Here is a 22859-nt window from a genome sequence, read left to right as displayed (position 1 = left end):
CTTAGAGGAGATCAACATGCTAAGCTAAAGCTAACTTCCGGTTGATAGTGGGAGTCTATTAAAGGCTAAAGTGTGCATGATGTTTGGTCATTGCAGCTTTTCAGGCTAAAACTCTACTGTTCCATGTTGTTTGTGATGCTTAGATTCCAACATGGAGGCTGTTCTGATCCCTGATTCCTCAGATATCTATAGAATTGTTAGATGGTTTACCTGCTGCTGGACAATGGAGTCACAGTCTGCACATGGAGGAGGGAGGATTGGATTAAAGCTCCATCCATAGGCTGGAAAAAGCCTTTAAACAGGGTTTGCTTACTAAAACTATAGCTGCTAAACTGTTAGTTTGGGAAATAATAATAAATGACTTTGGTAACTCTGGTTTAGGAAAAGCAGCCCAGCTAATAGCTACAGTCACACCACAACCACATCAGCCAGAGATCGTCATTTAAACATCAGAAAATCATCATTGCTGTTTATAAAACATTGCTATTGAATTAGAGATTTAATTGAGGTCTCAGCCTCCAGTATTCTAGCTTTAGCTGAGATGCACAACTGTGCTTCTAGATTAAATAATTTCCAAAAAGAAATACTGCAGTTTTACCACATTAAGCATCCAGAATTACAGCCATGTTAATAATGTTTGTAAGACAGCAAACTATCTGTACATTTGCAGGGCTGCCAACTTTTCACCAAACCTTAGAAAGAGATTTTTAAATAGTGTGAACAGGCAACCCATGTCAGGGTTAGATTGAAAGGCAGATGCTGCGTTCACACCGGGGGCAGCAAAAGCAGCAAAATCGTGTCTGCTGCTTCATTTTTGCTGCTTGTACCAGTGAATTCTGACGCGCGTCTGAAGCAGCTTTGCTGCTCTCGCTGCGCGGTCCAAAAGTGGCTCTGACACGCGTTGGGCGGAGCTTCACTATCCTTTCTCTGCCTTGCAGCTATATTTGCTGTGATCAGTGGGAATAAAGTAGTTTTAATATGTTTTTAAGTGAGAAAATACACCTGAAAACTTCATCAGTGCAGTCAGTTCATCCAGATTACAATCCTGTCTCCCAATGTTATTTCTGTCGGAGCCGCTCAGACCCCCACATACCGGCGGTGCGCCGACAGAAGGAATCCATTCATCAGCAGCCTCTGGCCGGGTCGCCTCCTCGCGGTTTACTGCGGTGGCTGGTAGGTGTTTTTCATCTAAATAATCCGATCTGCAGGCACCAGAATAATAAAAGCGAACATATTCTGCCGGCAGATGTATATATTTTAAGTTAATTATGCGTTAATAAACTGTTTAAGAGGAGTAATCAGAGCGGTCTGTGTCATCAGCGCTGTGTCTCTCTCCCAGCCAGCTCCCAGATCAGCTTCTCTGATTGGTTGACGCGGCGCGTCGAGCAGCAAAAATTCAATTTTTCCATCTCGAGCAGCAGCGCGTTTGCGGCGCGTCACGCGCGTCAGATGCCAAAACGCGCCCGACGCGCTGCTTCAGCTGCTCAGACGCGCTGCGCTTGCTGCTCGAAACGCGCCGCGGGACCTTTTGCTGCGCCTTGACGCGCGTCAACCATTGACTTTGCATGTAAACTCGCTGCTTCTGTCGCACCAGCTGCCCCCGGTGTGAACGCAGCATAAGATTACAGCTGCAGCTAAAGGTTGGAGGTTTTCAGAGGATTTAACTGAAACAAAGGTTCACACTGCAGGCCTGGATGCTCAATTCAGATTTTTTGTGAAATTCTTCTTTTTTTTTTTACGTTGCCGTTTGCATTTCCAAATAAATGCGACTTGTCTTTGATCTCCTGTGTGAACTGCAGTCATGCAGTGTCCCGCATGCGCTGTAGAGGACGCAGTGATGTCACAGACATCTTTTCAAGATGGTTAAACAGAAATATTGCTCTCTGCATCATCGTCTGCCATTGTTTTTGTTTTTCAGCCGCTACTTCATAGCAAGACCCAGAATAGTGACGTTTGTCGGTTATTAATAGTGTCCAGGTCAGATGAATGCAACCTGGCCGTTCAGACACAGGGCGCACATATCGGATTCAGGACCACATAGCCAAGCAGCCTGGGTCGCATTGGAAAAACTTGGATCTGTGTTGTTCAGACTATCATGAAAAGATCAGATCCAGGTCACATATGGACCAAAAAAATTGGACTTGGGTCACTTCAGCTGCAGTGGGAACGTAGCCATAGTAGCAAAATGTGGAAGCACAGTAAATGTTATTGAATAACAATAGGTGATCTGTAGTTATGTGGAAGAACTTTCACTCAATATACATTATCTTCTATATTCTGGTGATTTTCTGAGAACTGAAGTAAAGAAGTATGGGCCCTACTTCATCTTCAAGATATAGTCAACTAAGATGCTGGTGAAGATTCTCAGTCATCCAGGTCATCCCACCCCATCCAAATGAAGTGACTGGCTAATCAGCTTCTTTTTCAAAGACTCTGGTCCAAAGACTATAACTTCTGTGTTGTCTGCAGGACAAGAAAGACAAGAGTCATCCAGGTGTTTATGTCTTCAAGACATGCCTGTAATCTATATAATGGATTAGCTTCAGCTGGATTTACAGACAGATATAGTTGGGTATCATCAGCATTACTGTGGAAATTAATCCCATGCTGTCTAATAACTACAAATTGGGAGCATATATATAGTAAAGAGAATTGGTCCTAGCACTGACCCCTGTGTCACACAGACAGTAGTTTTGCTACCTCTGAAAGTTCAACTCAGTCAAAGCAGTCTAAAACAAGTTCAGATTCTATGGCTACCTCAGATGCTGACACACCTTCTTGAGCTAAGAGCAGGTAAAATGGGTGGTTCAACTACTGAATTGTGGTCTCACCCTTGATAGCGTGCACAAGATAGCTTTAGCAACGGACATAGCGGAGCTTTAGCCACAATTAGAGATGTCCCGATCCAGGTTTTTGCACTTCCGATCCGATACCGATACTGGCCGATACCAGCCTATCCGAGCATGTATTTAAGTTAAAGTACTTAGCCTTAGTTGTAAGACTCATGTTGAAAAGGGTTTTAGTACTCTTGATAACATCTAGCCAGCTAAATTAGGTGAGATTGAATAAAACACAATGCTTGGTAACAACAAACTTACCTGTTTATTAAGAGATAAACACAAACTGGACAAAATTACGAATAGCAATCTGGAATTGCACAGTGAGCAGTAAAACCGTAAACAGTTAAAGGTGCAAGTATTACTGTAAGTTTTAATAAAAATGCAAAACAGGGAAACACTGGCGCAAAATAGTGGAATGGATCGTTTCAATCGGCGAAACTGGAAAATACGGACTGGATTTTTTTTTTTAAACTGGATCGGCAGTCTGGATCGGCATTTTACATGCTTTGCCGATACGCATTTTTTTGCCAATATCGGCGTCCCGATCTGATACGTGGATCGGATCGGGACAAGCCTAGCCACAATTCAATTCAATTCAGTTTATTTATATAGCGCCAAATTCACAACACATGTCATCTCAAGGCACTTTCCAGTTCAACCAGATCATCCAGTCAAATTGATACAAAGTTTTCTATCTAAGGAAAACCAGTTGATTGCATTGACTCATTGACTCAAATACAATCCCTCACACTAAGCATGCTTGTAGCGACAGTGGAGAGGAAAAACTCCCTTTGAACAGGAAGAAACCTCCAGCAGAACAAGGCTCAGTGTGAGCGGCCATCTGCTGAGGCTGACTGGGGTTCAAGGAGACAGAAGCAGAGAGACAAAAAGCAGCTGTAAAAGGCGGCCCCGTCCAGGAAACACACAGCCAGGCAGACAAGCTCCGAGCCAGCTCCCATGCCAGAGAATGAAGAGAGCACATCCACTCAGTCACGGTCAGAGAAACAGGACCACACTGGAAAACAGGCCGATCTCCAACATCTATAAACAAGGATGTTGATGGCAGCAGCACAGCTGATGTTTCTTTCCAGGATGACGTCACAGCCAAACAGGAACAGACGAGGCAAAGCTACTCTGAGGAAAAGCAGAGAGAGCAGAAGGTTAGAGATTGAACTAACAGATTCTGCAGAATAGGAGAACAGAGAGAGAATGAAACAGAATGATGAAATTGGGGTCCCTATGTCCTCCAGCAGTCTAAACCTATAGCAGCATAACTATAGAGATAGCTCAGGATAACTTGAGCCACTCTAACTATAAGCGTTATCAAAAAGGAAAGTTTTAAGCCTAGCCTTAAAAGTAGACAGGGTGTCTGCCTCACGGACTAAAACTGGTAGTTGGTTCCACAGGAGAGGAGCCTGATAACTAAAAGATCTGCCTCCCATTCTACTTTTAGAAATTCTAGGAACCACTAGTAAACCTGCAGATTGAGAGCGAAGTGCTCTGTTAGGAACATAAGGAACAATCAGATCTCTGATATCAGATGGAGCTTGGCCATTTAAGGCTTTATATGTGAGAAGGAGGATTTTAAATTCTATTCTGGATTTAACAGGAAGACAATGAAGAGAAGCCAGGATAAGAGAGATATGATCTCTCTTTTTAATTTTCATCAGAACTCTGGCTGCAGCATTTTGGATCAGCTGAAGGCTTTTAACTACAGTTTGTGGACTTCCTGATAGTAAAGAATTACAATAGTCCAGCCTTGAAGTAACAAATGCATGGACTAGTTTCTCAGCATCACCCCTGGACAGGAGATATCAAATTTTTGCAATGTTCCTCAGATGAAAGAAGGAAATTCTAGAAACCTCTTTGATATGGGTTTTAAATGACAGGTCCTGATCAAAAATAACACCAAGATTTTTTACTTTATTATCTGAAATCAGTTTAATCCCATCCAAATGAAGTGACTGGCTAATCAGTTTCTTTTTCAGAGACTCTGGTCCAAAGACTATAACTTCTGTTTTGTCTGCATTCAGAAGCAGAAAGTTAAGAGTCATCCAGGTTTTTATGTCTTCAAGACATGCCTGTAATCTATGTAATGGGTTAGCCTCATCTGGATTTATAGACAGATATAGCTGGGTATCATCAGCATAACAGTGGAAATTAATCCCATGCTGTCTATAATTCTACCAATTGGGAGCATGTATAAAGTAAAGAGAATTGGTCCTAGCACTGATCCCTGTGGTACTCCACAGGTAACCTTTGAGCATGTTGAAGATCTGTCATTAACATGAACAAACTGAATTCGATCAGATAGATAAGATTTAAACCAGTCTAGTGCTGTTCCTTTAATTCCAATAAAATATTCAAGTCTTTCTAAAAGAATATTATTGTCAGCTGTATCAAATGCAGCACTAAGATCCAACAGGACGAGCACAGATACAAGTCCATTATCTGAGGCCATGAGAATATCATTAGTGACTTTCACCAGAGCTGTTTCAGTGCTATGATGAGCTCTAAAGCCAGACTGAAACTCTTCAAAAAGTTCATTATGGTGTAAGTGATCGCATACTTGTTTGGCAACTACTTTTTCAAGAATTTTGGATAAGAAAGGAAGATTGGATATAGGTCTATAATTGACCAAGTCATCTGGGTCAAGAGACGGTTTCTTAAGCAGAGGTTTAATTACAGCAACCTTAAAAGCTTTAGGTACATATCCCTGTAACAGAGATAGATTAATCACATCTAAAATGGAGGAGGAGATCAAAGGGAATACCTCCTTAAATAACCTGGTTGTAACTGGATCTAACATACAAGTTAAGGGCTTAGATGAAGACAATAATTTTGCTAATTCAGAAAGTTCAACTGGATCAAAGCAGTCTAAACCCGGTTCAGATTCCATGACTACCTCAGGTACAGTCGCGGATAGAGGAGTGCTTATGATCTTATTTTTAATAAGATCAATCTTATTTATAAAGAATCCCATAAAATCATTGCTGCTAAGAGCAGGTGGAATTGACGGTTCAACAGAGCTATGGCTCTGGGTTAGTTTGGCAACTGTATTAAAAAGAAATCTAGGATTATTCTTATTCTTCTCTATTAATGAGGAGAAGTATGCTGCTCTTGCTTTACAAAGGGTCCTCTTATACAGCAGTAAAACATTTTTCCAGACTAGGAAGGACTCCCGCAGGCCTGTGGAGCGATATTTTCTCTCCAGTTTCCTAGCATTTTGCTTCAAAGTACGCAGCTCTGCATTAAACCAAGGAGCAAGCTTTCTATTTTTAACGGTTTTCATTTTCAAAGGAGCTGCGTTGTCTAAGGCAATACGCAGAGAACTAGCAACCCCATCAACAAAATCATCAACCTGTGAAGGGGAATAAGCTATGCTTTTGCACTCTGCAGCACTGCTCAGCGACACAGAGGAGAGAGAAAGTGAAGCAGATTCTTTAAAATTTATAACTGCACTATCTGATAAAGATCTACTAAAATTGAACCTTCTTTTGGGGGAGGAGAACTCTGTTAAAGTAATCCTGAAGGTTATTAGAAAGTGGTCAGAGAGGACAGGGTTGTGAGTAGGGCTGCAACTAACGGTTATTTTAAAAATCGATTAATCGGCCGATTATTTTTTCGATTAATCGATGAATCGGACAAAAAATATTTTTTATATTTTATACTCTTTATTCCAAAATAAACATTTTAGACAGATCAAACAAGCACACAAGTACAGATTGCTCATTAACTGTACTGGTGCAATATGAAAAATAAATGTTTGTGTTAAAACTATGCAAACTTACATGAGAAATGTAGCTGTACATCCACAAAATATAGGCTACTTTGTTTCATAAAGCGCAAAAAAGACATTTTTGTTTTTAAAAGCCCCTAAGGGGTTAAAACAATAGGCCCCCCATTTCAACAAATGAGTTTTTTTTAGACTAATAGAGTTCGGCCTTTTAAGACAGGAAAGTATAACAGTTAAAGTTGCTACTTGAGAAAATACTGAACCATAGAGATAAAAATAGCCCTGTGATTCAAATTATAAATTGTATTTGGAATAAAAATTAGAGAACTAGGGGTGCTAAAACACACATCCTCCAAAGACAGATATTTACATGGAAATGTGGCATATAATTAATTGACATATTACTGATTTTATTCTGCTTTACTTCCATAAATAGCAGGATCTTCTTTACTTTATCTTTGCCAGAAGATTTAAACTTTAAAAGCCTTGCCCTCATAATTTGCAAGTAAATTTCTTTATAAAGTAAATCTAAACGCTGCTTAAGCTAATTCAAATGAAATTAAAAGTAAAATAAGTAGCCAACCTTATCACTGTCTGTAACCTACTAACAAGGTAAGGAAAGCATCAGATGAGCTACCTGAGAAACTAACGTTACGTTTCCCCACTTTAAAACCAAACAAACATGGTGGTTCCGTGCCATGTTCATTTGTTTTGACAAAAGTTGCATGTTACGACTTTTTTCACTGTACAAAGCGCAGGCTATTTTAATTATTGCGATCAATTTGCGCCGTCAATCCCGGTGCATGCGCCCTTCATTTGCAGTCTGGACGCTGAGGGTAAAAATCCTGCTGCTCTGACTGCAGCACTGAGAGGGACTCCTGCGGGAGCGGGGGGAGGCACCCCACGGCAGAGTAGGAATGATACATGCTTTCACGTAAGAGTCTCCAAAAGCCGCCAGTGACACCATAAAAAGTCGCCAGATTTGTTGCTAGTCGCTTTTTTGAAAAATAGTCGCTGGAGGGGTCTGAAAAGTCGCTGAGTTGGCAACACTGCACCTGCAGCGCTGACTCGCTCTGCCGTATTTTTTCTTCTTCCCCGTTTCAGTCAAGTGGATGTGATGATGGTGGTGGCGGATGACGCATTAATCGCGTGACACAACTAATCGATGATGAAATTCGTTGCCAACGCTTTCAAAAGTCGATTTTTATCGATTCGTTGTTGCAGCCCTAGTTGTGTGGAAATACTGTTATTTCTTCACATTCTATGCCGTATTTCAGCACTAGATCCAAAGTATGAAGATGAGAATGTGTGGGACTATTCACATTTTGAACAAAGCCAATAGTGTCTAAGATAGCATTAAAGGCTGCTCTTAAGCTATCGCCTTCAATGTCAGCATGGATGTTAAAATCTCCCACTATGATGACCCTGTCAGTATTTAATACCAAATCAGAAAGGAACTCTGAAAACTCATCTAAAAATTCAGAGTAAGGACCTGGTGGACGATACAAAGTTACAAAAAGAAGAGGTTTTCTTGCCTTGAAATTTGGATCAGGGAAATTAAGGGTTAAATGTTCAAAAGAGTTGTAGGTATTAATTGTTTTGGGAGTAATCAGTAAGTCAGACTGGAAGATTGTTGCTACTCCTCCTCCTAGCCCAGAACTTCTGGGTATGTGAAAATTTAAATAGCTTGAAGGAGTTGCCTCATTTATGGTCACATAATCCTCTTGCTGCAGCCAGGTTTCTGTAAGGCAACACAAGTCAATGTGATTATCACAAATCAAGTCATTAACTAGCAGACTTTTAGAGGAAAGAGATCTTATGTTAAACAGACCACATTTAATCGTTTTAACTTTTTCCCCAATTGGAGTTATTTTGATTTTAATTAGATCATCATGATTTACTCCTTTGGGAATCTTTGCTAATTTATTAGATTTTGGTCGTGGGCAAGACACTGTCTGGATGGAGTAAAGAGTGGGTAACAGTAGAGAAGCTGCAGAGATGTGTGTTAAACTACAACTCTGCTTCCTGGTCTGCACCCTGGGTGGTCAGGGTTTTGGAGGACTAATAAATGTGGCCAGATTCCTAAAAAGAAGAGCGGCACCATCCAAAGTTGGATGGATGCCGTCTCTCCGAATCAGACGAGGCTTTCCCCAAAAGGATTGCCAATTATTAATGTAGCCCACGTTGTTTTCAGGACACCACCTAGACAACCAGCGGTTGAATGACGACATGCGGCTAAACATGTCATCACTGGTCAGATCAGGGAGGGGACCAGAGAAATTACGGAGTCCGACATTTTTTTGGCTAACTTACACACCGAAGCAACACTAATTTTAGTGACCTCCGATCGGCGTAACCGGGTGTCATTACCACCAGCGTGAATAACAATCTTACTGTATTTAACCTTATCCTTAGCCAGTAGTTTCAGGTAGGATTTGATGTCGCCCGTTCTGGCCCCCGGCAAACATTTGACTATGGTCCCTGGTGTCTCTAATGCCACGTTTCTGACTATGGAGCTGCCAATCACCAGAGTGGGCTTTTCAGTGGGTGTGTCACTGAGTGGGGAAAACCGGTTAGAAACGTGAACGGGTTGGTGGTGACCAGTGGGCAGAGATCCACGACTACGCTTTCTGCGTACAGCTACCCAATCGCCTGGCTGCTCAGGCACTTTTGGAGGACAGCTACGTGGGGGGCCTACTTTAACTCCTGGATGTTCAACAGCCTGAAGCCTGGATTCTAACTCTGACACCCTCGCCTCCAAAGCTACAAAAATACTACACTTATTACACATCCCATTATCACTAAAGGAGGCAGAGGAATAACTGAACATCTGACACAGAGAGCAGGAGAGAGGAGAGGAAGAAGGAAGAGTTGGAAAAGAGTCAAGGGAGGCAGAGAGAGCAGCCATAGCAATGCTAAGCTAGCGCTAGCCTAGGCTAGCTACTCCTTGCTATCAGAAATAAAACCGTGTGAAACTGACAAGTGCTCAGTAGAAAAGTGCAGCAGAAGGTGCTATGTTTTAAAGTAGTCAGTTAGAGTTACTTAGATACAGAGATATCACAGAGAAAATAACTTAACTTCAGATGGAGATCCTCTGAACAGCTGCACACTCAGTTAATCCAAACAGGAAGTGAACAGGTCCAAACACAATGCACTGTGCTACACGATGAAATAGTTTCAAAAAGAAATACTGCAGTTTTATTGTGTTCAAGCATCCAGAATTACAACCACATTAATAACATTTGTAAGCAGGATTTTAGCTGGGAATATTTCACTTCATAGCGTTAAGTTACAATTGTCCTTCCTGGTAGGGAACAGTAGGCATGCAGCGGCTAATTTGGGCTATAATCCCTGCTAGTCTTGGAATTGTTAATTATTACAGTTGGAAAAATTTAATTCTTTCAAACACAAAAAATAGTATCTAGTACATATTGAGAGAACAATAAGAAAGAAAACAACAGTTCTAATTTGATTTCTTAGTAATTCTTACTGTTAGAGCATAAAAAGAAAAATAAAATGTTTGTGTGCATTTATGTATCTATAACAACATCATACTTGCCATTCAAAACACTCAGTAGTGGTCGGCTCAGTCACCCCAGATAAAATAATTTAAGTCCACTCGAATATTAGGCTAAAAGTTAGCTATAGATATGGCGTAACTTCATATGGCAGTAAAACATCAATGATTACATTATTTGGAAAACTGAGATTGGGTTTGTGTTCTGGAAAAATGAAAATGTTCAATTTAAACATAATCTCAAGCTTTAAAGATAAAAGTGGACGTCCAAACTTGTGATTGTGGTGTCAGAGCTGAAGTGCATGCTGGGAGATGATGTTACAGTCTGTTTATATGTAATTAGATCAACACAAGGATTATTAAAGAGAAGTCTTTCTGCTATGTTTGTCTTTCCAGACCACCTTCAGGATTATGTTGGAAAAGAGCAGGATTTCTCTGACCAGCAGCTCTGTGGACGTGAGAAGAATTCCAGTTTGGACCAAAAGGAACCAGAACCTCTGCAGATAAAAGAAGAGCAGCAAGAACCAGAACATCCCTGGACAAAGGAGGAAATCATGGAGCTCCCCATTAGCGAGCACGAAGAGCAGCTTGTTCTGCAGGAGGAGATGGAAGATACAGGAGAGAAACCTTCCCCATGTTTGACATGTGGAGAAACATTTCTGAAAAAAGAACATTTAATGGTTCACATGAGAACACACAGAGGTCAGAAGATTTATAAATGCCTGTCCTGTGGAAAACGCTTCACCTCCAAGTCTGTCCTTAGTACTCACATCAGAATTCACACAGATAAAAGGCTTTTCTCCTGTACCATTTGTAACAAGAAATTTACTCGAAAGAATAGTTTGACCAATCACATGAGAATTCACACAGGTGAGAAACCGTTTGAATGTCTGTCCTGCGGAAGAGGCTTTACCTCCAAGTCTTATCTTAATACTCACAAGAGAATTCACACAGGTGAGAAACCTTTTGTTTGTCTATCTTGTGGAAAACGCTTCACCTCTAAGTCTGATCTTAATACTCACATGAGAATTCACACGGGTGAGAAGCCTTTTGAATGTCTGTCCTGTGGAAAAAGCTTCACTCAGAAATCTCATCTTAATAGACACATGAGATTTCACACAGGTGTGAAGCCTTTTGAATGTCTGTCCTGTGGAAAAAGCTTCACTCAGAAATCCCATCTTAATACACACATGAGATTTCACACAGGTGTGAATCCTTTTGAATGTCTGTCCTGTGGAAAAAGTTTTACAGAGAAATCTCATCTTGATAGACACATGAGAATTCACACTGGTGAGAAACCTTTTGAATGTCTGTCCTGTGGAAAAAGCTTTACTGTTAAATCTCATTTTGATAGACACATGAGAATCCACACAGGTGAGAAGCCTTTTTCCTGTACGATTTGTCACAAGAAGTTTACTGTAAAAAGTAATTTGACCACTCACAAGAGGATTCACGCAGGTGAGAAACCTTTTGAATGTCTGTCCTGTGGAAGAGACTTTACCTCCAAGTTTAATCTTAATACTCACATCAGAATCCACACAGGTGAGAAGCCCTTTGAATGTCTGTCCTGTGGAAAACGCTTTACTGTGAAATCTCATCTTAATGGACACATGAGAATTCCCACAGGTGAGAAGCCCTTTGAATGTCTGTCCTGTGGAAAACGCTTCACCTCTAAGTCTGATCTTAATAAACACATCCAAATTCACAGGAGAAATACCTTTTGAATGTCTGTCCTGTGGAAAAAGCTTCACCAACAAATCTAATCTTTATACACACCTCAGAATTCACACAGGAGAGAAGCCTTTTTCCTGTTCGATTTGTGGCAAAAGATTTACTCTAAAAAGTCTTTTGACTAGACAAATAATTCACATAGGTGAAACCTGTTCTCCTGAATGTTTTGTGACAAAGGTTTTAAAAGAGAAGGTAATTTGAGTATTCAGATGACATTTGTTCATGCATGATGTAGAAGGATTTAGATAAAAAAAAAAAGAAAAATTGTTTCACATAAGTCACAGCAGTAGATGCCACAGAGTTTGACCAATCACATGAGAATTCACACAGGTGAGAAACCGTTTGAATGTCTGTCCTGCGGAAGAGGCTTTACCTCCAAGTCTTATCTTAATACTCACAAGAGAATTCACACAGGTGAGAAACCTTTTGTTTGTCTATCTTGTGGAAAACGCTTCACCTCTAAGTCTGATCTTAATACTCACATGAGAATTCACACGGGTGAGAAGCCTTTTGAATGTCTGTCCTGTGGAAAAAGCTTCACTCAGAAATCTCATCTTAATAGACACATGAGATTTCACACAGGTGTGAAGCCTTTTGAATGTCTGTCCTGTGGAAAAAGCTTCACTCAGAAATCCCATCTTAATACACACATGAGATTTCACACAGGTGTGAATCCTTTTGAATGTCTGTCCTGTGGAAAAAGTTTTACAGAGAAATCTCATCTTGATAGACACATGAGAATTCACACTGGTGAGAAACCTTTTGAATGTCTGTCCTGTGGAAAAAGCTTTACTGTTAAATCTCATTTTGATAGACACATGAGAATCCACACAGGTGAGAAGCCTTTTTCCTGTACGATTTGTCACAAGAAGTTTACTGTAAAAAGTAATTTGACCACTCACAAGAGGATTCACGCAGGTGAGAAACCTTTTGAATGTCTGTCCTGTGGAAGAGACTTTACCTCCAAGTTTAATCTTAATACTCACATCAGAATCCACACAGGTGAGAAGCCCTTTGAATGTCTGTCCTGTGGAAAACGCTTTACTGTGAAATCTCATCTTAATGGACACATGAGAATTCCCACAGGTGAGAAGCCCTTTGAATGTCTGTCCTGTGGAAAACGCTTCACCTCTAAGTCTGATCTTAATAAACACATCCAAATTCACAGGAGAAATACCTTTTGAATGTCTGTCCTGTGGAAAAAGCTTCACCAACAAATCTAATCTTTATACACACCTCAGAATTCACACAGGAGAGAAGCCTTTTTCCTGTTCGATTTGTGGCAAAAGATTTACTCTAAAAAGTCTTTTGACTAGACAAATAATTCACATAGGTGAAACCTGTTCTCCTGAATGTTTTGTGACAAAGGTTTTAAAAGAGAAGGTAATTTGAGTATTCAGATGACATTTGTTCATGCATGATGTAGAAGGATTTAGATAAAAAAAAAAAAGAAAAATTGTTTCACATAAGTCACAGCAGTAGATGCCACAGGAATGAACAGTATAAGCGTTTTCCATGTTTGAATGGGGATAAAATGTCTATTCTATATATCTAGAAACTCCACTGCATTACATAAGAAACTGATGGGTCAAAGTCTGTTTTGAGAAAGCCATTAATCTCCAGCTGTCGTTATATAGAAACTACAACAGATAAGGTGTATTATTGTAAACCTGGTAAATATTCAGGTTCTGGGTGAACGTGTGGATGTGAACATTTGACAGTTAATTATTTTGGGTCCTGAGAAAATGAAGATTTAAATGGCCAAAAAAGTTTGCCTTAAGAAGAAAAAGAGGTTTCCATTTATGATGTCTTAATTTCTCTGTACTGAAGGGAATAAACATAATAAAGTGCAACAACAGCATCCTGGTTACAGATGAAGCAAGTTAGCATCCATACAACAAGCTAATGGGAAGTTATAGATGTTTAAATTGGGAAAAAAATCCAGACGGACCCCTGCTGTGCCGTTTTGTTGTATTATATGATGATGTATTATATTCTGCTGTGGATGTTTTTAATTATTGTAATCACTTCTAAATTGATGAACGAGCAGCAATAAAAACCTCATGGATTGTAAAAATGTGTTTCTTTATATGGTTTCATATAAATTAGAAACAATCTTTTTCCATGTTTTCTCTGCTATTTTCAGCCAAACTAAAGCTGTAAAATAAATAGTTTAATGGCATTCACCTTCTGTCTTCTCCAGTCTTTCCTGTTGCTCCTCCGTCAGCATTAATCTGTTTGCTTTTTAGAGCCTGAGTTCAAATCTGGCCATTGGATAAATCCTCCTTTGCTTGTTGGAGAACTTAGATCAGGAAATAATGTAGGTACGTATTCTGGCCCAGTTGGTTTGGCTCCTGATAAAACAAGTGTTTCAGTTGCTATAACTGTGTGTGTCCAGAGCCGCTACAACCAAGCAACTAGAGGAATGAAGGATCTAAGTATGGCTGTGTTCACAATGCAGCCTGAAGGGAACCTAATCTGATGTTTTTATTTATTAAAAATCATTACAAAATGCCAAAATGAAAGTTCAGCTTCACAGATGAACTCCAGCAAACATTTTTAGTCCAGTGGGAGGCTGAGTGCACCGTGTGCAAAGCTGGCTCATTAGTTTCAGTGTCTAATAAAGGTGCTGGAGATCTCAAAGCTCACATGGACACTGAAAAACCTGAAAAAGCTCTGAGAGGTGAGAGTTATTCTGCAAAGCTGACTGAGTACTTTGTTAGACCTGGGAACATTTGTTGAATCTGTACTTTCTAGTACAGAAGAGGTCATGTTTAGAATATTATTTTATTTTGTTTATATATTTTAAAGAGAGCTATAATTTTTTATATTGTTACTGGTTGTTACAGGTATTAACAGGTATTTAGGCATAATAAAGCTGTTGATGAACCTTTGAGAAGCCTGTCTGAATCCGTCTGGAGGCTGGGCAAAGTGTCCTCTTTATGGAAATCTAAATATGTTCACCCTAATATATAAACCTATTCTAAAAGAATTAGTTCTGTAGTTCCCATTTTTAAGCCAACTGATGTTTGCAGGAGCTGTTTTGAACTAGACTACAGAGGGACGGCAGCAGTTTATGGATCATGTTACTTCATGTTTTTGAACTTTATTAGGGAGATTCACTGAGCCTCCTGATGGGTTTTTAGGCACAAGACGCTACAATTGAAAATAAACTTTGGTTTAACTGCCATGTCTGCTTTAAAAAGATAAAAAGAAACAAAATAATTCAGTTTTCTGGTATCTGGTGGGTCTTGGATCCGATTTGATTATATTACTGGCACTATGTCTACCCTGCTGTTTCAATGGGAAAAGGAACCATTCTATTTTTTTCTATTTTTGGAAGAGATCGTGTCTGCAGGTGGTTGAGGGACAACGCCTGAGTCAACTGCTCTGTTCAAAATCCTCAGAAGGCCAGATTCGAAGGCCGATTACGTCATAGCGCAGCGCCGAGGTCTGGTCGGATTCCAAGAGTCCTCGTTATGCGGCCTTAAAATGCGTCCTTCTTTTTGCCCGATTTGAAGGACGGGTCCGATGTATCCTCGCTATCCTTGGTTTACCCAGGATTCATTGCGAGACCAAGCAAGCCGGCTGCTCTGTGATCAGAGGAAAGGTTACTTGGCGCCGAACAGTGGTGAAAATTGGAAGTTCAGTTTAATATAATACAAGTCAGTGAATAGTTCCGTCTGAAATGAATGAAAATAGTTGTTTTAATGGTTATTGAGTCAGATATGTGGCGGTAATGTTTGATTTATCTAAAGGTTTTATCTGTTACTGTGTAAATGGGTTTGGCTGTAATTTAAGGACAGATTCTAATATATCTGCAGGGTGGGGACTATAAATCTGATAGGATTTTTATCTTTTATTGTTGTTTTGCACAATATGCTTAACTAAGTATTTTTTGTTGTTGAATATTGGAGATTTGGCATATATATTTTTTATAAATACATTTTTTAGATTTACTTATATCTTTCTACCCCTTTTATAGAATAGAATAGAAAATCCCTTTATTGTCCCTCAATGGGCAGATTTACAGCAGCAAAAAGATTATTGAAAATGGTCACACAAATGAGGACCTTAGAAAATGTCTAAGAATAACATAATAGGGAAGAGTTAAAATATAAACAATAAAATACTGTAAAGTGTTTTAACAATATAAAACTGGAGAATAAATAACCAATATGCAGCTATGGACATTTTTACAGTAATGGATATTTGAAAATAGCAGCAACATCAGAGATGTGCAGAATGACAGCAGCAGGTTATTTAACTGACTAAGGTTTCTATCATTACATTTGATTTGATTTGTTCCTGCTCCCGGTGGTTGGAACCTTTATTCCACTCTGGATTCTTGTGAGTGCAGTCTTTGTTTGCTTTATGATAAAAAATAAACAGTTTTGAAAACTTTGGTTTTCATTCTTTTCCTTCTTTGTGTGTCAACTTTCACGGTTGCTAAGCAACAGAGCATATGGCGGTAAAACCCGCAGAAGGGAGGACCTGTTTGAATTCACAGCCAAAACTCTTCCGATGAAGATTTTCACGGACTTGGAAGGATCCAGTCTAGGTAGACCGCGTCCTTGGAGGATGCAGCCCAGGTTTTGGAACAGAGCCAACATTCTCATTAGATGAGAAGTCCTTGAAATATGGGTCCTCCTCAACACAGTCCAGTGTCTCAGAGACGAGCTCCTCTGAGTCCCTTTCACTGTCAAATAGCTGTTTAGAAACTTCTTAGATGGTACATTTTTTCAAAAACATTTTCAAAGAGAGCGTGAATATTGCAGTCCACTCAGAGCACAATGAGGAATGATTCAGATAGAGGACTACTGAGCAAGCTTTTATATTTGCTCCTCTCTGATTCTGCATGAACTGCCAATGTCCTTGCAGGAATTTCCCGCCCTCCACAGAGCAGGAGAAGTCAGATCTACTTTGGCAGGTGTGAGTTCAGAAGGTCACTCAGACACACACTCCTTCATGCCCATGGTGCAGAAGTATAGAGGTTTCCATGGAAACACAACAACATATATCAACTCTAATGGATCTCCTGCACCTGCAGGTGTGGTCATGTTAGGTCACACACATATGAAGCAAAAAAGAAAGTTAACTATTTGTTTTTTAATAATAAACATTGAATGGGATCAAACTGACACAAAGAAGACAGGTGTAGGAGCCAATTATCCTTTGGTGTTTGTCGCCACCAGGGGGCGTATTTAATTTTGAGTTCTGAGTGTCTGATGAGGGGATGGGTTATTTAAGGTCAACCATCAATTCTGTTCAGGTGTTGTTAATAGGCTGAGGCAAACAGTTTTCCACCTTAATATAAAGAGATTCATTTTCAGAGTTTAAATATTGTAGAAAAACCCAAAGATTTTTACTCTCAGTTCATCACTGGTTACTGTCTAAATCTTTAAATTTGATATTATTGCCCAAAATAAACAAATAGAATTTATAGTTAATAGTATAATTATTATGGTAATTTTTTTCATACACGAGTCCAAAAAAAGTTTTAAAAAACAATCCACTGGACTTTGTTTCTAAGTTTGAAGACAATTTGCTTCCCATCCATGAAGCTTTTTCAATTCAAAATGTCAGAAATAGTGTTCAGTTTGAGGCTTTATAGAGTGGATCAAAAGCAAAGCCTTGTTTTGGCTTAGAAAACATGCAACTTGAACCTGATGAGCGGGTCCTCCCCTTTGGAATGGAGGTCGTTTGGCTTCTTTGTTAGCCTGTAATACCTGAAACCCGTCTATGTCTCTAAAGGGGAACAGAGCAAATGTAACCCAGGGTGAAAACTGCCCTTAGTCCCGCCTTACTGCCCCATTGGTTAGAGTAACAGTCAGTCACACAGTGCATGCAGCCAATTGACACACCTGAGGCAATTATTTAGGCTTTCTCCAGCTTTCCCCAGTCAGATGTGAGGGGGAGAGCTGGAGACAAAGGAGCTACAGGTTGGTGTTTGTGGTGTAATTTGTTATAAGCAGTTTTTGTCTTATTGTGAAAGGCCCAACAGGAAGCACTGTGCGTGTTTCCGGGTTGGTGTTTTGCAGAAGCTAAATAAAGGAGACAATTGTTCGACAAGAAGTTGGCTGATTTCTTTTAAAGACCGCGAACACGACATGGTGTCAGAAGTGGTGAGGATTGCCTGAAAGAGCTATTATCGGAGAGTGACTTTGACAAGCTACGGGAGCGAGAACGTGAGTTTTATCAAGTTAAAACTATGTCGGATGTCGAAGCGGGAGCTAGCGCGCCTGCTGCGCCGCCCCGAGTTGTGCCGCCCCGACCGCAGGCAGATGGCAGCAACAATGCTAACGCCAACCCACCTCCTAATGCTACATTCACCATTCAGCCTCCAGAAGCATTTGATTTCGCAAAGCCACAGCAATGGGAAAAGTGGATACGCAGGTTTGAAAGGTTCAGACTGGCTAGCAACCTACACCTTAGCTCCGAGGCTAATCAAGTGAACACACTCATCTATTGTATGGGGGATGAAGCAGATGATATTCTGCGGGGACAAGCATTACCAGATGCTCAAAGACACCAATACCAAGCGGTGAGAGACATTTTGGATGCATATTTTGTGCCCAGGAAAAATATCATCTATGAGAGAGCCAGATTTAACCAGAGAGTGCAGCAGCTTAATGAGACTGTTGACTCGTTTGTCACTGCGCTTTATGCTTTGGCTGAAAACTGCAACTACGGTGCATTGCACGATGAGTTAATAAGAGATCGTCTCGTTGTGGGCTTGAGAGATACCAGCCTGGCGGAAAGACTTCAAATGGATAAAGATTTGACGCTGGAGAAAGCAGTGAATCAAGCCCGGCAGTCTGAAATCATAAAAAGGCAACAGACAGACATCAGGGGGGAAAATAAAGTGGAAATAGATGCTGTTTCGGCAAAATACAAAAAACAGAAACATCCTTCCTACAAACCCCAAATCCAACCAAAGTACACCACAAAAGCAAAAACATCAAGTGAGAGATCATGCTACAGGTGTGGTAAAACACCCGCTCATGGAAAAGGACAATGCCCAGCAAAAGATGTGAATTGTCATACATGTGGTAAAAGAGGACATTACAGTAAAGTGTGTAAATCTGCAAAATCTGTGCATGTGATAGAAACCGATGGCTGTAATGTCACACCCATGTTCCTTGGTTCTGTAGAGGCAGGTTCTGATCCCTGGTATGCAGACCTTACGATCAGAAATCACAAAGTTAGATTTAAGATAGACACGGGAGCTGATGTCTCAGTTATTCCAGCTCAGACATATTTCTGCATTAACCCAAACACGAGAGAGCTATGTAAACCAGATAGACCCTTGTTTGGTCCAGGTGGTAATCCACTTAATGTGGTGGGCATGTTCACGGAAACGTTGTGTAGAGGAGAACATGTAATGCAAGAAAACATGTATGTAATAGAAGATTTACATGTAGCTCTGTTAAGCAGACCAGCAAGCGTTAAGCTAAACCTTGTATCCAGAGCAGATAGCATAGACATTAAGGTGTTAAAGGACAACTACCCTAAATTGTGTCAGGGTTTAGGAGTGATGCAGCAACCGTACACCATCAAGTTAAAACCTAATGCTGTACCCTTTTCCCTGGCCACACCCAGACGCGTCCCCATCCCTTTGCTGGGAAAAGTGAAACAGGAACTGGGGATAATGGAGTCAATGGGAGTCATTAGCAGAGTTGAAGAGCCAACGGCCTGGTGTTCAGGTATGGTCCCAGTGCCAACTAAAAATGGATCAGTGCGCATATGTGTGGACCTCACTCATCTTAATGAAGCTGTTTGCAGGGAAAAATACATCCTGCCCTCTGTTGAACAGACACTTGGATCCCTGGCCGGGGCAAAAGTTTTCAGTAAGCTCGACGCAAACAGAGGCTTTTGGCAGGTTCCACTGTCACCAGAGTCAGCACACTACACAACATTCATCACGCCTTTTGGACGATACCACTTTAACAGACTTCCTTTTGGGATTGCCTCAGCCCCTGAACATTTTCAGCGTAGAATGTCAGTAATCCTAAATGGACTGCCAGGTGTGGTTTGTCACATGGACGACATTCTGATTTGGGGACAAGATCAGTTGGAACACAACACCAGACTTCACACCGTGCTTAAGAAGCTACAAGAGGCTGGAGTCACGTTAAACATGGATAAATGTGAACTGACCAAACAGGAAGTAAAGTTCCTAGGACATATCTTGTCTGCAGATGGAGTTCGACCCGACCCGGACAAAATAAAAGCTGTGAAAGCTATGAAGGAACCAACTAATGTCAGTGAACTTCGCAGTTTCCTTGGGATGGTTAATCAGTTGGGCAAATTCATTCCAGGACTGGCAGACAAGGATAAGCCCCTGCGTGACCTCCTGTCAAAGAAAAACCAGTGGGTTTGGAGCTGTGCACAACAAAAAGCGTTCGATCAACTGAAAAATGATCTGACGTCGACACCAGTCCTCACACTATACGACCCAAACAAAGAGTTGAAACTGTCAGCAGATGCCTCATCCTATGGTCTGGGAGCTGTTCTATTTCAGAAGGAGGGGGAGCAGTGGAGACCTGTCGCATATGCATCACGCTCCCTAACAGAAACTGAACAGAGGTATGCACAGGTGGAGAAGGAGGCGCTTGGATTAACGTGGGGATGTGAAAGATTCAAAGACTTTCTTATTGGGAGACATTTCTCCTTAGAAACGGACCATAAGCCACTTGTCAGCCTGCTAGGACAACAAGCACTTACAGAGCTTCCTCCCCGGATCCAGCGGTTCCGACTCAGGCTTATGAGGTACAGCTACTCAATCACCCACACTCCAGGCAAAGCTCTCCTTACAGCAGACACACTTTCACGTGCACCCGTTAACCAGGATCCAGATCCTAGAGCTACTGCTGAACTGTTGGAAGCCACAAACATTTATGTGGACGAAATCATTAGAAGCCTACCTGCTAGCTCGGCATACATCACACAGCTGAGAGAAGAGCTCATAACAGACAGTATATGTTCAGAGGTTATCTCATATTGTCAGAAAGGCTGGCCAGACTACAGCTTTCTTTCTGGCCCTATAAAAACATATTGGCCTCATAGAGATACTCTAACTGTACTGGATGGACTGTTATTAAAAGACGCCAGACTTGTTATTCCAACCACTATGCGGAATTCTGTCCTTGTCGCCCTACATGAGGGACATCAGGGAATGTCCAGATGCAGAGAACGCGCCAGAGAGACAGTTTGGTGGCCTGGTCTGAGTGGTCAAATCAACGAACTCGTGAAAAACTGCTCTGTATGCATAAAAGACCGTGCCAACCCTGTGGAGCCTTTAATGCCTAGTGAGCTCCCAGAGAGACCCTGGCAGAAGGTCGGAGCAGATCTTTTCACCTTAAACGGCAGTAATTATTTACTTCTGGTGGACTACTACTCCAGGTTTGTGGAGATAGCTAAACTGACTTCTACAAGATCTGAGGATGTCATTGTGCACGTGAAGTCGATATTTTCCAGACATGGAATTCCCGAGCTTTTCTACAGTGACAACGGTCCCCAGTTCTCAAGCCAGCAGTACAAAGACTTTGCAGCAGCCTATGGTTTCAGTCATATAACCAGCAGCCCAAGGTTTGCTCAAAGTAACGGCGAGGCTGAACGTCATGTCCAAACTGTAAAAAGGCTATTAAAGAAAGCAAAAGATCCCTATCTTGCACTTTTGGCTTATCGTGCAACCCCATTGGCTAATGGATATAGCCCAGCTCAATTACTAATGGGACGTAGACTTCGCACCCCTGTCCCTCAGCTTCCCTCCTTGCTTATTCCCAGCTTGCCAGACAAGAATGCAGTGGAGTCGAGAGAGAGAGAGAGGAGAACAAAGGACAGCAAGGCGTTTAACAGGAGACATCGGGTGAGAGACCTTCCTCAACTTTCCCCAGGACAGCACGTGTGGATAAGGGACACCAAAACTGAAGGGATAGTCATCTCAAGCCACTCCACGCCCCGTTCATATGTGGTGGAAAGCCCTTCTGGTGCCATCAGGAGGAACAGACATCACCTGATGCCACTAACTGACTTCACACCAAAGATACAACTCCCCAGTACACCTACAAGTCCTACCGAAGCCATCTCGCCCACACCAAACCAGCCTGAGAATGAAAGTCAGGAGTCAAAGACAGTTTCACCAGCTCCTGTCAGAACAAGATCTGGTAGAGTTGTGATAAAACCTCAAAGACTCAACTTGTAATTTTGAAAAGGGTTCATATAAAGAGATTGTGAAAAAGAAAAAAAAAATACAAATGTTCAGCTCACATACTATAAGAAATTGTGATGTTAAAACGTTGTTGGTGTGATTGTTCATGTAGTGCATTGTTTTCTAAGAAAGGGGGATGTGGTGTAATTTGTTATAAGCAGTTTTTGTCTTATTGTGAAAGGCCCACAGGAAGCACTGTGCGTGTTTCCGGGTTGGTGTTTTGCAGAAGCTAAATAAAGGAGACAATTGTTCGACAAGAAGTTGGCTGATTTCTTTTAAAGACCGCGAACACGACAGTGTTCCCAAACAATCAGTTTATCTCTTTGTTTGTAATGCACTGTTTAACCTCACAATATAAAAATCATGTAGATCCGAGAAATCCAGTGAGTTTGGAGCCTTGGAGCTGCCATACTCTCATCCATTATTGGAATTGGTGAGTAGAGAGCAAAATGTTTGTTGTTTTAGCATGTTGGTGGCAGCAAATGCTATGTGTGATCAATTGTTGTAATCTAACTTTAAGATGATGAGATAAATGTTCTTTATTTGGTCTGACAGATTAGATATTGCATTTATTTCTGTGTGAAACTGGAAAAGTCTAGTTAACTAGCCGGCTGGAAATTTACTGGTCCTGTTTATTTTAATACAGGCCAGGTGATCCCTTTTTAGGGAAAAACATGGCGAGCTTCTGAAAACCTGCTGGAGCCAGGAGAGCCTTAAGAATCACTCCACAGTGGACTGGTCTGTATCATTTCCCCCCTCCATCTCACCACTCAGGCACACTTCATTATTCACCTCTTCATCTGAAACAACTTGCGCTGGGAC

At 41.0% G+C, this 22859-nt stretch overlaps 1 protein-coding gene and 1 long non-coding RNA gene across 10 annotated transcripts; both read left to right on the top strand.

Moving 5' to 3' along the window:
- The first annotated feature begins 10458 nt into the window (after positions 1-10458).
- On the top strand, positions 10459-13148 carry LOC119781791 (gastrula zinc finger protein XlCGF8.2DB-like). 9 transcript variants are annotated; one of them, XM_038282340.1, is made up of 3 exons: positions 10459-11569; positions 12341-12406; positions 12743-13148. In XM_038282340.1, the coding sequence occupies exons 1-3, from the start codon at positions 10474-10476 to the stop codon at positions 13006-13008; spliced, it is 1428 nt and encodes a 475-aa protein (XP_038138268.1). In that variant the 5' UTR covers positions 10459-10473; the 3' UTR covers positions 13009-13148. The 9 variants fall into 9 exon arrangements, with proteins under 9 accessions (XP_038138268.1, XP_038138267.1, XP_038138266.1 ...); XM_038282339.1 differs by having other exon boundaries at positions 12341-12490; XM_038282338.1 differs by having other exon boundaries at positions 12341-12490; positions 12659-13148.
- A 4564-nt stretch (positions 13149-17712) lies between these two features.
- On the top strand, positions 17713-22699 carry LOC119781792. Its single transcript, XR_005280607.1, has 3 exons — positions 17713-17766; positions 22407-22470; positions 22684-22699. It is a non-coding gene; the product is annotated as an uncharacterized LOC119781792 (long non-coding RNA).
- The last annotated feature ends 160 nt before the right edge of the window (positions 22700-22859 follow it).

Source organism: Cyprinodon tularosa, unplaced genomic scaffold (genome assembly GCF_016077235.1).
Source record: "Cyprinodon tularosa strain WSP-4 unplaced genomic scaffold, ASM1607723v1 ctg1818, whole genome shotgun sequence".
NCBI classification, from domain to species: Eukaryota; Metazoa; Chordata; class Actinopteri; order Cyprinodontiformes; family Cyprinodontidae; genus Cyprinodon; species Cyprinodon tularosa.
This window is presented reverse-complemented; position numbering and strand designations above follow the sequence as displayed.

Coding starts and splice junctions, on each gene's coding strand:
- LOC119781791 (XM_038282336.1), top strand. CDS start 10,474: ATGTTTGTCTTTCCAGACCACCTTCAGGATTATGTTGGAAAAGAGCAG. Junction 11,570..12,340: donor AGGTGAGAAACCTTTTGAAT/GTCTGTCCTGTG, acceptor AGCCTTTTGAAT/GTCTGTCCTGTGGAAAAAGC.